This window comes from Phalacrocorax carbo, chromosome 10 (genome assembly GCF_963921805.1).
Source record: "Phalacrocorax carbo chromosome 10, bPhaCar2.1, whole genome shotgun sequence".
Taxonomy (NCBI): domain Eukaryota; kingdom Metazoa; phylum Chordata; class Aves; order Suliformes; family Phalacrocoracidae; genus Phalacrocorax; species Phalacrocorax carbo.
Genome location: NC_087522.1, coordinates 22,278,290 through 22,294,736, shown reverse-complemented (window position 1 = coordinate 22,294,736; position 16,447 = coordinate 22,278,290). Strand labels below are relative to the sequence as shown.

The window sequence follows — 16,447 nt, the reverse complement described above, 5'->3', positions numbered from 1 at the left end:
TTAGTGTCCTATCACTGTTTTAATTATTCAGGCTTTCTCTTTCAGAAAATTATATATTCACTTTAGTGTTTGACTTTTTTCCCCTCCATAGGGTTTCAGGTTTGTTAATGCAATATATAACACCAAGTGAAATTGAGCTCTGGTGTATTACTGTGATATTCAGTGAAAACCTATTTGTTCCTTGATTTTCCAAACCAAAAGAGAAAAGTCATAGACTACACGTCTGCCTCAAGCCAAAAATCAGAAACCTGATTCATTCCTGACTAACAATCTTTTAATATAATCAATAAATCACATGGCATTTCTGATCTGGGATGATGTTTGTCAAGTTTAGATCAGTTACAAGTTCAATGCAACTCCCATACCTCTCCGGAAAAAAAGACAGCATATTACAACATTAAATTAATTAAATTGACAACTGTGAAAAAAGTCTTACGGGTCTGACATCCCCACACGAGTTGGTAAATTGCCGTGCCAAGCCAAAATCCAGCATATAACACTTCCTACAGGTGCTAGGAAAACGTCCCATTGCGAAGTTAGACTAGGAAGAAAAACAGATACAGGTAGATATATAGAGATACACACACACACGTTTCAATATGTGCACGTATTAATGCAGCAACAATATAATAGAAAATCCATGTCCTACTTCTCTATCCCTCCTTCCATATTTTCAGTTCTACTAAACTCCCATTAAATTTGAAGAAAACATTGTTAAGAAAATCAGACATCCAACTCAGCATATCTGAACAGCAGTCAACATGGTCCAAAGATATTGTCATCTTAGTTCATCACTTCAGATATATTGATTTTTAGCAAGACTTTTCCAACCATGTCACCTACTCATATATTTTGATTTGGACATTTCAAGAAACTACCAACCTAGGGGCTAAACAAATGCAGTAATATAATATACGCAGAATACAGAATAAGGGGTGCAAACTGCCTTTTCTTTTAGATGGGTGGGGGGAAGAACCAGGTTTAAAAAACAAACATAAAAACAAACCCCAAAACAACTAAACTGTAAGAGCTGGAAAATCAGTAAGGACTTATGGAGGTAATTTATTCTGAAAAGCTTCAGTAAAATTTCTTATTTGCCTCTATGGATTAACATTCCATATTACCCCTTTAAAAAAAACAACCACAAGCCCCAAAACTCTTCAACACTGCTAGTTTCTGATGTTTGAACATGTTGGCTGAATTGGTTCAAGTCTCTCCCCACCAAATCCCCTTAAGATCAATTACGTGATATAAAAAAAGATAAAGCTAGAAAAAAGTTCTGTGAAATGGAATTGAAACTACACATCTGAGCAAGCTGGAAGTTTAACACAATTAACTCTAGAAAAACTACTTTTCTTTTTCCATTAAGTGAAACAGCAGTACTGTTCTAAATAAATCTGAAATTCGCAGCTGCTTCAATGTCAAAGGTTGAGGGTAAAAACCAATTGAAAACATGAATTACAGTGAGTGTGATCAACATTATCTTTAAATGGAACACAATTTCAGCATTGCCTAATTCATCACGAGGCAAATAACCAATCAAGGATTTCAAGATTTCAGCTCAGCACAAAGCTTGCTTTTAGTATAATCTATCTCAAAGATACATAATAAAAGATAAAATGGACTTGCCTTCTCAAGCCAGGAAAACTGCATGCCAGAAAGCAATTGTGCCTTCTTTTGCATGTGTAAATCACAACATAAAGAATTTTTCTTCCCCTTTAGGATTTCTTTTATGAATGGAATATATTGCCTCATACTGCTGTTTATCCTGGCTCCACATTTAATTTTCTGAGTTTTTTCCATACCCTAGCAGCATTCTCCACTTTAATCCTATTTGAGCCTGCGGACTCCAAGATACAGCTAGATAACAAGATGTCCCCAGTCCATCCTGCCAGCCATAAAGGAACACATTTCCCATTCAAAACTTGAATCGTTTTCATCATTAAAATCTTGCGCTCCAGCTAACTCCTTCTCACCTATTTCACTTGACATTCACTGCCTCTGTGTCCCTTCCCTATTAAATGAAGTCTTGGGGATGGGTCAGGGGAAATACAAGTTTTATAAAAAGTTGCAAGGAAGAAGTGATGAAAATGAAAATTCCCTAATGCACAGAAATTTATCAGAGGTTTTATGTAAACACCATTCAGTTGACAGGAAATTTAGCTATATATGCCAGATATAATAAAAATGTACAAATTTTGACAGTTCAGAGTTCTTATGATATTTTTAATACAGAGCAATATTAAAAATAGCTGATACAATTTTGGGAATAAATTCAAAGAAAAACAGAAAAAAGCATGAACAAAAGCATGATGCTATCAGGAAGGCACTGTCCTCATGACATTTTGACACCACTCATTTTATTAGAATTGCACAACAAAGCAACTGAATAGTTTTCTCTTACAGTCCATCTTCTCTTTCCTTGTTTGTTATAAATATATTAAATACAAAGAAATTGCTATTGAAGAGCTTATAAATACACCCTATAGTTAGTATCTATTCTCTTAGATTTATTATGTGAAGATATTGTCATTAGCCAAACCCATTATATCATATCTCATGCAAATGCTCTTGATTGCATGATACTATAGATAAGAGCTGGAAGTATTAACTCCAGAAAATTGCAAGGAGGCCTAAATGACAAAGACCAAAGTTATCATTGTTGCAATCCAACACTGATTACTAGAAAAACAATCTGCCCTATATGCTGAAAAAACACTCCATTTTCTGTCTTCCCATTTTTTCATTTGAACATCTAGTATAGAACCTATTCTTACTTATGCAGCCACCTAATGACCATATATTACTTGCCTGTTTTGATTTAATGGTACGACTTACCGGTTTTATGTCCCTGTGCAGGAATCCCACAGAATGAATACTTTCAATAGATTCCAAAATCTGCTTCCCCAGCCGCAGAGTGGTACTAATGGTGAAGGTTCCTCGAGACTGGCTTCGACGCAGATCTGCCAAGTTCCGACCCTGATCAAATTAAAAGGACGTTTTCATAAAAAAATAATAATACCAAGATTCACAGATAACAAAGTCTTCCTACTTCTCCTTTAGCTCTTCATGGTTACCAACAGAATACTCTCATTACCTATTTTCATATTCAAGGATAAAACTTCTCACAGGAATGTAATATGCGTATGTCCCCAAGTATCTCCAACGTTAAATTTAAATCTGTTCTTGATAATACAAGTCTTAGTATCTTTCTACTCCTAAATAACACAGACCAAACTAATCTCTAGTAGAAGACTAGTATATACACTATTAGTTAATGTTGTATCCATGTCACACTGAAAAAAGAGAATATGCTCACAAAGACTTTTTTACACTCACCTTTTTAAGGAAAAGTACATAATTTATTTAATTATACAGTATATCTTAGATGACTTAACCAAACAGATTAAAAATATACTATGCGGGAAACGTAGCTCCATGACATCACAGAACTGTCAGTCTGTCAAAATAACAGATGACCAACAGTACAAACTAGAGCACACTTCTTTTTCCAGTATTCATGTTCACCAAGATGATAAAGGACAATAATCCCATAACTTTAACTGCTAATCACCTATTTTATACCGTTTCACAGGAACAAGTCTTTCAGTAAAGTGAATGTTTTCTTTTACTTGCAAAGGGTTATTTTTTCACTTTCATCAAAAAAGCCAACAGCATGCACAGACTAATATATTTTAGACTACCTTCAAGTGAAGATTTCAAAGTAATGTGAATTATCTCAGAAGACATCACAGTTCACTCTTTCAATAGTCAGGTCTTTCTGAGGATGCAAACTTTCTCCTTTCTGAGAGAATTAAGGAAAGGGTATCAACGGATAAAGATATAAGGCTATGCTCAACTTAGGTTTGCTCACTATTATGCATTCACAATCTCTGGGGTTTTTTTTAAATTTGTCATCCTCTAAAATTTTACTGGCATTTTCATATATGCTTGGCCAATAAACCAAAACACACAAGCAAACTTTGAGCTCTGTTTGACACACTGACCTGCAATTGCATGACCACATAGTTAAATCTGTCGTTCCTTCCACATCCAATGAATCTACAGATGTGATCTTTTCCTGAGAGAAAAAGCAGCAAATTAGCCGATAATAATTAAATTCTGTGGTTTATTCCTTTCAATACCTAGCAAATTACTGGAAGAGACAGTTGTATTTCTTTAGAGATCTTTAATAAACTAGGCCCCCCACAGTTCAACAGCTGTAAAACCCCAGTTAAATAAAAGCTTTCTCCCATAAAACATGCAGCCCTACCATACCTATCACTCTTCCATAAGAAAACATGCATGCCAACATGCCTAAATGTCCACAAATTTGAGGCATTTTGGATTGGGAAAAGGTTATTGTCTTGCAAAGCTGATGGCTTGTTATAGACAATATTGCTAGCCACAATTCCTCCTTTTCTATAAGCTGCAGAAGATGAAAGAAAACAGTAGTAGTTACCTGCGGGCCATGTTCTGTATTCAAAAATTGTAGAAAACATAATTCAACTAATCTGATTCATTCACATCTTTATCTAGAATATGATCTTTGCTGTTTAGCTACAAAAGACAAATTCAGCTCAGGTACACTGAAGCAGAGATAAAAGAATTGTAGTAGTCAAAAAAAAAAATAATTCACAGTTTGGTTTAAGCCAATTTTCCTCAAAGCCTCCTCCTTACTATCCTGCAGTTTTAAGTCAAAGCATAAGATTCCGCAGGTGAATAGAGAAAAAGACAAGCCAAAGACTGCAGTAGGGAAACAGAAGGGGAATGCAACCTCATTGTCATTTTGGAATCTGTGTTCGTTGACTTTGAGAAAAGCTGGGACTCCTTATGAGCCCACTACAAGAGAAACCCTACAGTTCCCTGTTAACTCTCCCTCAGGCCATTTAGCTTTCTTTCTGACACCATGGAAGCTACAGCCAAGAGAAAGCTGATGGTCACAAGTGGCCACTAAAGCTATGTAAAATTTGTGTCACCTAAGGTTTCTTTCATACATTTCTTTACCCTTAGGATCACCAGGATGTCATAAATAGAAAAAATCACAAGCGATAGGAGAAAAGCAACCAAAATTTTCAAAAAAACATTACTGCTTTCAAGACACCATTACTGCTAGCTACTGATCTGAGGGCAATTGTTGTTACTGCTGTACTCATACCTCCATCAAAACCCTAAAACTTGGCCCTACAACTTCTGAATATTCTCACTTCACTTGACAGAAGAATGACTGCCTGCTTGCTTATTGCTTCCTCAGGAAGCTCCCTGCCACACAGAATTAACACACATAGGCCCATTTAAACAAAGAAAATGGTATGGGATTAATAAAAATAATTTGTTTTAAAAGAATTATTTTAAAAGAAATCTCTACAACTTCTGCAAATCTGTAAGTGCTAAGCTGTATCACTGCTTTTCCTCCCACTTTTTCCTTCCACCGATTCATTTAAGTGATACTGTCAGAGTGGTTCCAAAGAATGTTTATCAATATGGTGATAGGCACTTTCTATATATAAATATCACTATATATATACACTATATATATATGACAATTTTACAGGCAGTATAATTTTATGAAGAAAAAGGATTTGCAGCAAATTTGCAAAGATGAAATTTTGTATATTCATTGCTGCAGTTTCCAGTTAATGAAGTCCCATCTCAAATATTTATGATTCATTTTACATCTACTGCGGGTATGCTGAAGGGACACTTTCAGAGAAACATATGTAGGTCAGATTTCATCTGACATTCAGCAAATGTCCAAAACACGGTTTGGTCAGAGAAAACCCATTTTAACTGGGGCAGCAACTCCAGTTGTGTGGTTAATTCTCTGGAAACTAACTTTTATAAAAATATGTGGAACCAGGAAAGGACAGAAGCAGGGCCTGTACACCTTATTCAAATAGCATGATGCTCCACCACTCCAGTGTGGCTATGCGCACCTACTACACCTTTGCAGATACCTTCAGTTCCTTTTCTCTCAGGGAGAAAACAGTATTTTCTCACACCTGTGAGCCACACGACTGGGGAGCAGAGGGAGAAGATGATAGTAATAGGCTGCTATGAACAACTATGCCCTTGAAAAGTTTCCTAGGGAGGGTACAAAGCCTACATGCCATTCCCTAGGCTGCAGTGTACCACTACAGCTAGCTTTTCGGCCTACACCAAACACAACCCATCACTAAATTATGCTAGAGAGCTGTAAATGAGCGAGGGAGAAGTCTGAAAGGTTGCGTGAGACGGAAACCAACTGAGTGAGTCTCACTCTCAGTGAGATGTGATAAATCTGTCTTCTCCCATCTGACTGTGGGAACAGATGGCCTAACAACATGATTAAACAAAACAACCATCTGTTGCAGCAGATTTCTTTTTAAAAAAACCCAAAACCAGACCTTAAAGAGTTAAACAGTATACTGACAACAATAATTAGGAGACAGCATCACTGGCAGGAAAAAAAAATGCAATTGGTAATTAAGCTGTAATAAATGGCCATATCAGTGAACATACTCCTCTGTCATAATCAAGAGAGAAGTCATACAACTACTCACATATTTAAGCATGTTTTTCTAGATCAGGGTCTTAAAACAGCTTCTAAGTTTTTCATTATTGACTGTATTTCATACCTACAAAGTTATGATTCATTTCACCCCTGCAATGAATGACCACACTGTTTTAATTTTCAAAACTTCTGAAAGTAAAATCATAAAAAACCAGTACATCCCTGCACTTCTGCCAGCAGCTATTCTTATTTCAGTTTCACGGTGCCTGTGAAATAAGATTCTAATTCAGAAACACTTGAAAGCATGCTTATAACCTTAACAGTGTACCAAGACTGGAAGAGCTGTTTTGCTGGACTGGGACATATTACACCTGTTTATTTAATTCTTTACTAAAAGCCTCTTTCTGCATAATTTTCCCAGAAATTGTATAGAATAGTAAATATTTGGGTTTGTTTTTTTTAAATCAGATCCACACATTAAGAGAATCCTGAATGACACTGTCAGCTTGCCGTCTCTCATTACATACTATTCATAAATTAAACTTCCCAAATATCTGCAAGAAAAGGGATTTTCATGACAATTACATTCCTTCCTCTGATTTTGGTCCAAGGTAACTAGAACACCTTGAAAGTAAGGGAACATAAGCCCCTTGAGAAAAGGATAGCAATTATATACATACAGATATAGATATATACACACACATGCCAAAAAGGGACATGAGAACAAGATAAAGGTTGGTCTCAGAGGATGTACGCTATTAGAAGGCTGTTACAAAAATATCCTAAAAGAACTGTTTACAGTTTTACCTGCTCTGAATCTGCAGTAAAAACCACTTATCAAAAATAAGAAAAATTTCTACATGGCAGATGAAGCATTAAATAAAAATTATTCTTCAAGAAGTAATGATAAAGCTGTTTTTGATTCCCCATCTTTGTCCAGTTTTCTTGATTTTCTCTCTGCTTCTCACTTTTAGCTCCTGCATACTGAAAACTTGAGAAGGTAGAAAAATCAATGGAAATGTCTCCTAGGAGCCAAGACTTTATGTAAAACACAAAATGGTCTCTACCATAATCTTATTTTTAAAAAAAACTCTTTAAGTATGGATAAATTACTTATCTGTGCAAACTATAATCTCAATATACGCAAACGGTTCACCCTTGACCCATCTCTTACTGCAGTCACTTTTCTGATCATATACAACATACCCTATCTGAAACCAGAGCGGCTACACTGTAATGTGGAAATTGCACAGCAATGACTAAAGGTCACTTCTAATGTTACTATCAGGGAATCACCCTTTTTTTTTTTCCTTCAAACTGTGCAAGAGAATAGTAAGACATAAAAATGAAGGAATAACAGTTAGATTGTTTTCTCATAAGGAAGGTGGTCAAAAAAGCTCCTTCTAAATATCTCACAGAAAATAAGGGTTTCAGTTACATAAAAACTTCTATTTATTGTTTTCTCAGAGAAATAATATTGAGAAAATAAATAAGTGAAAGATCTTTATTTGGATTATATATTGTTTGTATTATTTGCCTCAGTGGTGCTGTTGTTCAGGTTTTTCAGTATTCTGTTCTTTTCATCTAGACAGGATGTCCCATGATTCAGTAGAACTAGAGACTCTTCTGCAGGAAGACTTGGGTTGTTAAAGGAATTATACTCCCAAAAGATGACTGACAAGAAAATTGTAACTTCTGTAAGGCCCTATGGCAATTATTCACAAATCAATTTTTTATTATTTCAGCAAATATTTTTGGTTTTCAAAATTATTTCAAAAGGTAAAAAAGCTTTTACTAAGAGAAAAAAGCATTTTAGTAACATCTTAATGCAAACTCAAAGAGTGGGCTAACAATAACCTTACGAAGTTCAATAAGGACAGGTGTAAGGTCTTACAACTGGGAAACATAATCCAGGAGTGCAGCACAGACTGGGATCCACCTGGCTGGAGAGCAGCTCTGTGGAAAGGGACCTGGGGGTCCTGGTGGACAGAAAGCTCAACATGAGCCAACAGTGGCTGCTGCGGCCAAGAAGGCCAACAGGATGCTGGGTTGCATCAAAAAGGGCATCACCAGCACAGATAAGGAAGTCGTCATCCCACTCTACTCAGCGCTGGTCAGGCCACACCTGGAGTACTGTGTACAGTTCTGGTCCCCGCTATACAAAAAGGATGTGGCCAGGCTGGAAGGGGTCCAGAGATGGGCCACCAAGATGATCAGAGGACTGGGAAGCTGCCATACGAGGGTAGGCTGGGAGAGCTGGGTTTGTTCAGCCTTGAGAAAAGGAGGCTCAGAGGGGATCCCGTCCCCATGTACCAGTACTTAAGGGGTGGCTACAGACAAGATGGAGACTCCCTTTTTACAAGGAGTCACATGGAGAGGACAAGGGGGAATGGACACAGGCTGCTCTTGGGGAGATTCCGACTGGACACCAGAGGGGAATTTTTCACAGTGAGGACAGCCACCATTGGAATAATCTCCCCAGGGAAGGGGTTGACTCGGCCACGTTGGACACCTTCAGGAGTCGTCTGGACAGGGTGCTGGGCCGTCTTGTCTAGGCTGGGCTCTTCCTAGAAAGGTTGGACTAGATGATCCCTGAGGTCCCTTCCAACCTGGGATTCTGTGAAACTTCACTATACTTAAATTCACAGTAGAAAGTTCCTCCAGTTAAGCAGTCATATGTAAGGCTACATTTTTACAAGTACGTTGGCATTGTAGTGCTACCAAATTCCAATATTTTATTTCAGTTATTACTATTTTCCTTATTACTTTAGCTGCTTCACCTATACCATTTTAAAGACACTGGGTTTTGCTAAAAATAGAATCAAGTTCATGTGTGCAGAAAAAAAAAACCTTGAAAAATTAACTCTGACCATTTAAAAACCCAGGTGTTACAGAGTATTTGTTTCTTCAAAACTCACTATCTTTAAGATAATTTCTTTCAAGAACCCTGACAAATTACTTCTATATTTATAATTGGTAATACTGAAATTACTATTCATCTCTGGACTAGAAACTCTAAAATTCAAAGAAAGTTAATATGCAGTCCCTTAATCTCCTTGCTTGACTATATAGATGTTTTTGTGAAATTCTTTAAGAAGATATAAACATAGGAAAGTTTGTTAACATTCTAACACGTGACATCCTTGCTCTCTTAAATCCACAGAGGCTGTCAATTTCTGCTGTGATGGGACCTTTACAGCAGATTAGGCACCACCATATGTCATGAAGATTTTATTTTATTCAAACTAAGAGTTTGGAAAAATCGGGCTGCTGATAGGGGCAGATGTATTTATTTTAAATCTGGAAGATTTTGACTATTTTTTTAAGAAAAAAGTTACCCTTTAAACTTTCATTTTATAATCTTATGTTGTGAAAATCAATGAAGAGAAGCCATTGCATATTTCTCTTTATTGAAAGCCTCCGACATTAAAGTATCTAAAGGTACATCAAAAGGGAATCCTCAAAGCTGTGATTCTGAATGGTCAAGGTCCTGAACCCTAAGGAGTATTTCAGGACTCTACAGGCCAATAATTCTTTTTTTCTACAAGTTACAGTATTTTAAAGTGGGGTTTTTTTGTTTGTTTGTGGGGTTTTTTGAAATGTGTTTCCCATTTCAACATTAAAATTATTCTTGGTAATAATTGCAGAGGCAAAGAAATACAAATATTCTTATCCTTGATGCTATGTGAAGGACTTGCAAATATTCAATGCTAGACGGTACAGAAAAAAAGAGGCCATCTTGGAAGGGGAAATAAAAAGCTATCAACATCAACAACAACAGTCTAGAGCAAAAAAGGTAAGGAGATGATACAGACAGAATAAACTACAGTTGAGTGTAGGTTTTTCAGCAATTTCATATTTTTTTTGTTCTTTTTATTTTCGTGTCATCCTGTTTCAAAGAAAAGGTTCATTGTAGCAAAACTTTTGGAAGCTGAAAGAGCTTCTAATCCACTTTTACTAACCATTCAGCAATAACCTGCAGAATATGGGGAATATTTATTCAAACTATAGAGTTTACTATTGTTTTTTAAGAATATATGCTAACATTCTACCTCTGGCATATTCAGGGTACAACCCTACCTTGCAATTTCTTCAACACAGCTACTTCCATTTTCAGCACTTGCTTTGGCTGCTGAGCTGATTCGACCTTCAGTGCAACATTTTCCCGAGTAAGCAAGTCCAGTGCATCGTAAATTTCTCCAAATCCTCCACCTCCTATTTTCCTCAACTGTATTGGGAAAAAAAGAAAGAACCAAAACAAATTTAAAAGAGGGGAGAAGAATAGAAAAGAAACAAAGCATCAATACTTCTTTGTACTGCCTGCTATACTGCAAATGCTGTTTTAGTACTAATAGATCTTAAGATAACATAATCATATCCATCAGTATGTAAAAGAGCTACAAAATAATCTACAAAGGTATGATTAACCACTGTTTGGAAGAGAATCCTAGGAAAACAAGTTAATACACCTTATCTATATCTGTACTAAACTTCTTGTATTAAATACAACAGAAGAGTGCATTAGCATTCCCAGCATGAATCTGACCAAAGTAGGCATGCTGAATAAAGTCTTTCCTCATATAGTCAAATACTACCCAGAGACCTTCAAATACAAATGCACAGCGACATTTTTAAAATATGCCATCTTCTTTTTTTTTTTCAGAAATACGCACACTGAATACTAAAGGTGTAAAACTTCTTGGACTTACTGAAAAGAGACAGCATTTCTATTGTATGCAGTGACTTACACGTAACAGCTAAATAATAAATTACAAGAAATAGCTAAGATTAGCTTTGAATATATATTATAAATGTTACTCACATATACTTATGGTTCACCAATACCATTCTTACTAACAGACATACTGAAGAAACTCGCACCACTGAAAGTTTCATCTGTATCAGGAAGAGGTAAAAACAATGCTCCTGGCACATTAATCAGTTTGCACTATATTCAGAGCAATTATTAGTAATTGCATTTTCACCCTGCTTTAAATGTTCACAGGGAACAAAGACTTGTCTGGTTTTCAGTATCGAAAATGATCATGTTATTTCATGCAATGCTTTCATATGGTCATCTAAACACTGTAGCTACTACTCTAAAGCTAATAAAAGAGAAAAGGAGACAAAAAGAACTTACCCTAGAAACACTCAATACTGTATTTTTACTATATTTTACCTGAAAGAACTGACATGGTTTTCTGAACGTAATTTGAAAACAGAGTTGCTAAGTGTTGTATGACTACAACGTATTAAATGTCATCTAAATACTGGAGGGATCTAGAAATCAGCAATATGCTGACCTATCTTCACATTCTGAAAATAAACCTAATGTCTCCTAATCCAGACAATCAGGCATCTGACTGAGAAGGAAAAACAATTTCTAAAATAGCCTAGGCCCCTAAGAATAATGAAGAAGTTATAAGGTAAGACCCTCATATTGTTTACTTGCATTGTTCCAAGTCATGTCGCATGAAATTTTTGTTCTATATGATTACAAAAATACTCAGTATTTCATCACGCACTTTCTGTCCTGAAGATCTTTCACCATCCCAAGCAACTGCTATTTCAATACTCTTAAGATAAGGAGAATATTGTCCAACATACGTAGCGTTATCCGTATTACTCACTTCTGGCCAATTCATTGCCAATTTTAAAAAGGTGTGTAGGATAGACAGTACACCATATTTTCAGACCTACAGAACTGACCCACCTGAATATCTGCTTCCAGTGCAGCACCTGTTGACTACAAATTCACAGGTTAATTTCTTTCTAACAAGCACACTAGCTGTTACCAAATGCAATCTCCTCTTCTCCCCAGGTTGTATACTTCCTCTGAAACCAGGTAACATGCATACAAACATTCCACCACACTACTAAAGTAAACAGATCAATTTCTATCCTTAGATAAAGTACACCAGAATCATTAACACACATTCAATAATGATGTCAGTCAATAATTCCAGGCACAAATGAACCTCTGATTGTAGAAAACATTTTCCATGCCCTTTGTCGCTGGGTCACGCACCACATTCAGCAAAGAGCCCACATTTCCCTTGGTCTTCTTTTTGCTGCCAGTGTCCCTGTAGAAGCCTTTCCCATTGCTTTTCACATCCCTCAGGAGTTTCAACTGCCAGCTGAGCTCTGGCTTTCCTATATATTCATCCCAACACACAGAGGCAATGTCTCCATATTAACCTTGGGTAGCCCATCCCTGTTTCTTCCTTCTGTCTGCCTGCCTTTTGCTTCTGAGTTCAGACAGGAGTTGACTGTTCTATCATACTGGCCCCCTGCCACATCTGCTCGACATCTTTTACCTTGTCAAGCACCACATTGCCCTCATTTACACCTGCACACATCCTCCCATTTTATATATTAGTTTCAAGCTTCTCTTCTTTGCATTCAGCATCTCACACACCAAACTCGTTCTCTCCATTCTCTATTCCACACTTATCTCCTTGTATGCTTCAAGTCTAAAGCATACGATTTCCAACAGGTTTTTTCTTGGTACTTTCACTTACACTGCATATTAAATGACGTTCTTAAACCTACCTAAAAACAATTATCATTACAATCAAATATCTCCAAGTCGGGACTGTAATAAATGTTTCAAAGGCAAAAAGAGGGAGGAGAAAAGGCATTGACAGAGGATAAAAGCAAATGCTGATTGATACAGAGATCAGTGGAGAGGGAGGGTGACACTGAGGAAAAAATATTTTATAGCATCTTTTCGATGCTTACTTTTCAAAATAGAATCATCCTAAAGAACGTCTAGGTTAAAATTAAATTTAATTGAGCAGTTTTTAAAAAATGGTTGTGTCCACAAATTCCAGGTATGTTTTCACGATTACAAAGACAAAGGTCCTGAACAGCAAAAACTCTGAGAACCGTATTTCAGTTGCAAATCTTTACATAACTTCCAGAATGCATACTTCTATTTTTCTTAAACTGGTTACAACAAAATAATCTCATGCAATGATTACTACAGAGCTGCCATTCTCCAATGGAGAGAAGAAAGCAGGATATCAAGAGAGTTCCATACGGAACAATCAGAAATACTACTGATCATTAGGGACAGTACTCATTGTCACCAAAACTTGATCCACTGGTTTATACCACCTCATCTTTCTACACAAGGAATTTTTAAGTACTCTACTGCTTCAAGAACACTAGCAAAAAACTTCAGTACTTCATAACCTAACAGAACAGTATTAGGTTAACGTATATGTCAAGCACTAAGGAATTTCTAAAATTTGCATGCTACTTTCTTCCACTGGCAGATTGTCCTCTGAAATCCTGATTTCAGAAACAAGTATATCCCCTCAGATGCCACCAAAAAATCCTTAATGTTTGCTACAGAAATTAAGAAATTGGAAAAGTAATCCACAGACAATATTTGGCACTCATCTTCCTGCAGTACTTGATTTGGAAAACATACAAGTTAAAACGTATAATCACATGAGACGAACAACAGCCTACTCTCAAAATTTTCCAAAAGACACAGATCTGATCATCATTCTTCATTACATAGGAATGAAAATAAACATGAAGTAAACAGGACTACTGCGGCACATATCAGACAACTGAGTAGTTTTGTGGATAGTGATATATTAGTATACTGTTATCTATTTATAATGCTATTTTGGTCTATTTGATCTGATTCAAGACTATGCTTTCAGTTTTTACTTCACTGCAATATTAAGATGCAATATAAGAAGGTATTCTACAACTACACTCCAAGGATAGCTGTTTAGGTTCTATTTACACACAAGGAAACATAAAGGTTTCCTACACAAGGCTAGTATCAGCTGCCTGCACTTTTAAATGAAGGATAGGGCACAAGATAGTTGAAATTATTTTCTCTACATAAATTTGAAATGAACAATGAATCTGTATCTTCTATGTTCAGCCTCACAGTTTGAAATAAAATATTAAAATACGGGAGTAATATAAGGCAAAGATGGTGCAAAAAATAGTGATTCAGTATCTAATAGTGATTCAGTATCTGTACTAAGCACACAGGTATACCCAAAATGTTCTATTATGAGGTGGCACTTTTTTATTTTTCGTTTGTTATTAAATCTCAAAAAAATCCACAAGCAAAAAAAAAATATGAAGTGATCAGAGGAATGGAGAAGGAACTATGAGAACTCAGCCTGTTTTCCCCAGCAAAAATAGTTTCATTTGGATACTACTTCCCTCTAGATGTAAATCAACGATATGAACATCAAAAGGGAACACATCTATTTATGGTGAAGTCAATACTGGCACAAAATCAAATGGATATAAATCAGCCAGGAATAAATCCATGCTACAAAATGTAACAAACAAAAATAATTTCTAATTGGAAGCAAGGTCCTGAAAGACCTTCCCACAAGATGTAACAAATCTCACAATCTAACTAGTTTCAAGAGGACACCTGACTGATTTCCAAAACTGACTGACATAATCACTGGCTGACTGGATTTAACATACAGGACTCTTCCAGTTGTGCTCTGAACAGATGTTGAGTCAGGATATCTTTCCTAGGTCCTTACCAGAAAAACACCCACCTTAAATCTGTATAACTTCTTTCTGAAGTAGAATAAGAGAAACAAGTGGTTTTAAAGTCCTTTCACCATTTAACGTAAGTATTAATCAAAATACATCTGTCCTAGTTTCAGCTGGGATAGAGTTAAAATTCTTCGTAGTAGCCAGTATGGGGCTATGTTTTGGATTTGTGCTGGAAACAGCGGTGATAATGGGCAGATGTTTTAGTTGTTGCTAAGTAGCGCTTACACTGGTCAAGGGCTTTTTCAGCTCCCCGTGCTCTGCCAGGGGCACAAGAAGCTGGGAGGGGGCACAGCCGGGACAGCTGACCCAAACTGACCCATGGGATATCCCGTACCATACGATGTCATGCTCAGTATATAAAGCTGGGGGAACAAGGAGGAAGGGGGGACATTTGGAGTGATGGCGCCTGTCTTCCCAAGTAACCGTTATGTGTGGTGGAGCCCTGCACTCCTGGGGATGGCTGAGCTCCTGCCTGCCCATGGGAAGTGGTGAATGAATTCCTTGTTTTGCTTTGCTTCCGCGCGCAGCGTTTGCTTTACCTGTTAAACTGTCTTTATCTCAACCCATGAGTTACCTCACTTTTACTCTTCCGATTCTCTCCCCCGTCCCACCGGGGGGGAGGGAGCAAGCGGCCGCGTGGTGCTTGGTTGCTGACTGGGGCTAAACCACAACAATATCTCACAAGAATTTTGTAACAGATTTCAAAGCACAAACTACTTCATTTTTAAAACATGTTTTAAAGAAGAATGGCAGGAGGCATACTCACCACCTTCCATCTTTCTTTGACCAAGATTCCCACACTGAGGATGTCAGGCTGCTCCCCTCCTCCACTCATTGCAACCTCCTCACCGACGGAGCTGCTATGCGAAGTCTATGTCAGTAGAAACCATCCAGATCCTAGGAGTGGCTTCCATTTAACCAGTGACTGCAGAAACAGAGCAGAACATGGGATCTCAATGATTAACAGAATAACATGAAATACAGAAAAAGCTGTGTTTCTCACCTAGCACCTTAACTACTTTTCACATCCCCTAGTGCCTTACATTGGGTTTCTAGCCAACCGACTTCCAGTATAGGAAGAAATTCAACTATATTCTTCTTTATTTTTTTTTAACCTGCTCTCTCTCAAACCTCCAAGCCCAATCTCAAAGTAGTACTAATGAGTAAAAACATATCTCAAGTTATATTCTGCAGGCAGTTTCAAATTGCTGTAGATCATAATTACATTTAAATTTCATTTTAGTAACAACTTTAAAAATCTAATTAATATTTACTAAATAATTGGTTAAATAATTAATAGTAATATAATAAGCTTAAAGAAATATTAACCACAAAATTACAACATTAAAAATAGATACTTAAATTGGAATTGTAATTTAATTTATTGCACTGCATACAGAC

At 36.7% G+C, this 16,447-nt stretch overlaps 1 protein-coding gene across 3 annotated transcripts in view; it reads right to left on the bottom strand.

Moving 5' to 3' along the window:
- Positions 1-16,447, bottom strand: part of TTBK2 (tau tubulin kinase 2) — a 104,313-nt gene that overhangs the window by 61,649 nt on the left and 26,217 nt on the right. For all 3 annotated transcript variants that reach the window (XM_064462424.1, XM_064462425.1, XM_064462426.1), the window contains exons 2-6: positions 15,813-15,971; positions 10,574-10,721; positions 4,008-4,081; positions 2,839-2,979; positions 437-541 (exon numbers count right to left, since the gene is read on the bottom strand). In XM_064462424.1, coding sequence (XP_064318494.1) covers positions 437-541; positions 2,839-2,979; positions 4,008-4,081; positions 10,574-10,721; positions 15,813-15,881 — 537 coding nt within the window. In that variant the 5' untranslated portion in view covers positions 15,882-15,971. The remainder of the gene's footprint in view (positions 1-436; positions 542-2,838; positions 2,980-4,007; positions 4,082-10,573; positions 10,722-15,812; positions 15,972-16,447) is intronic.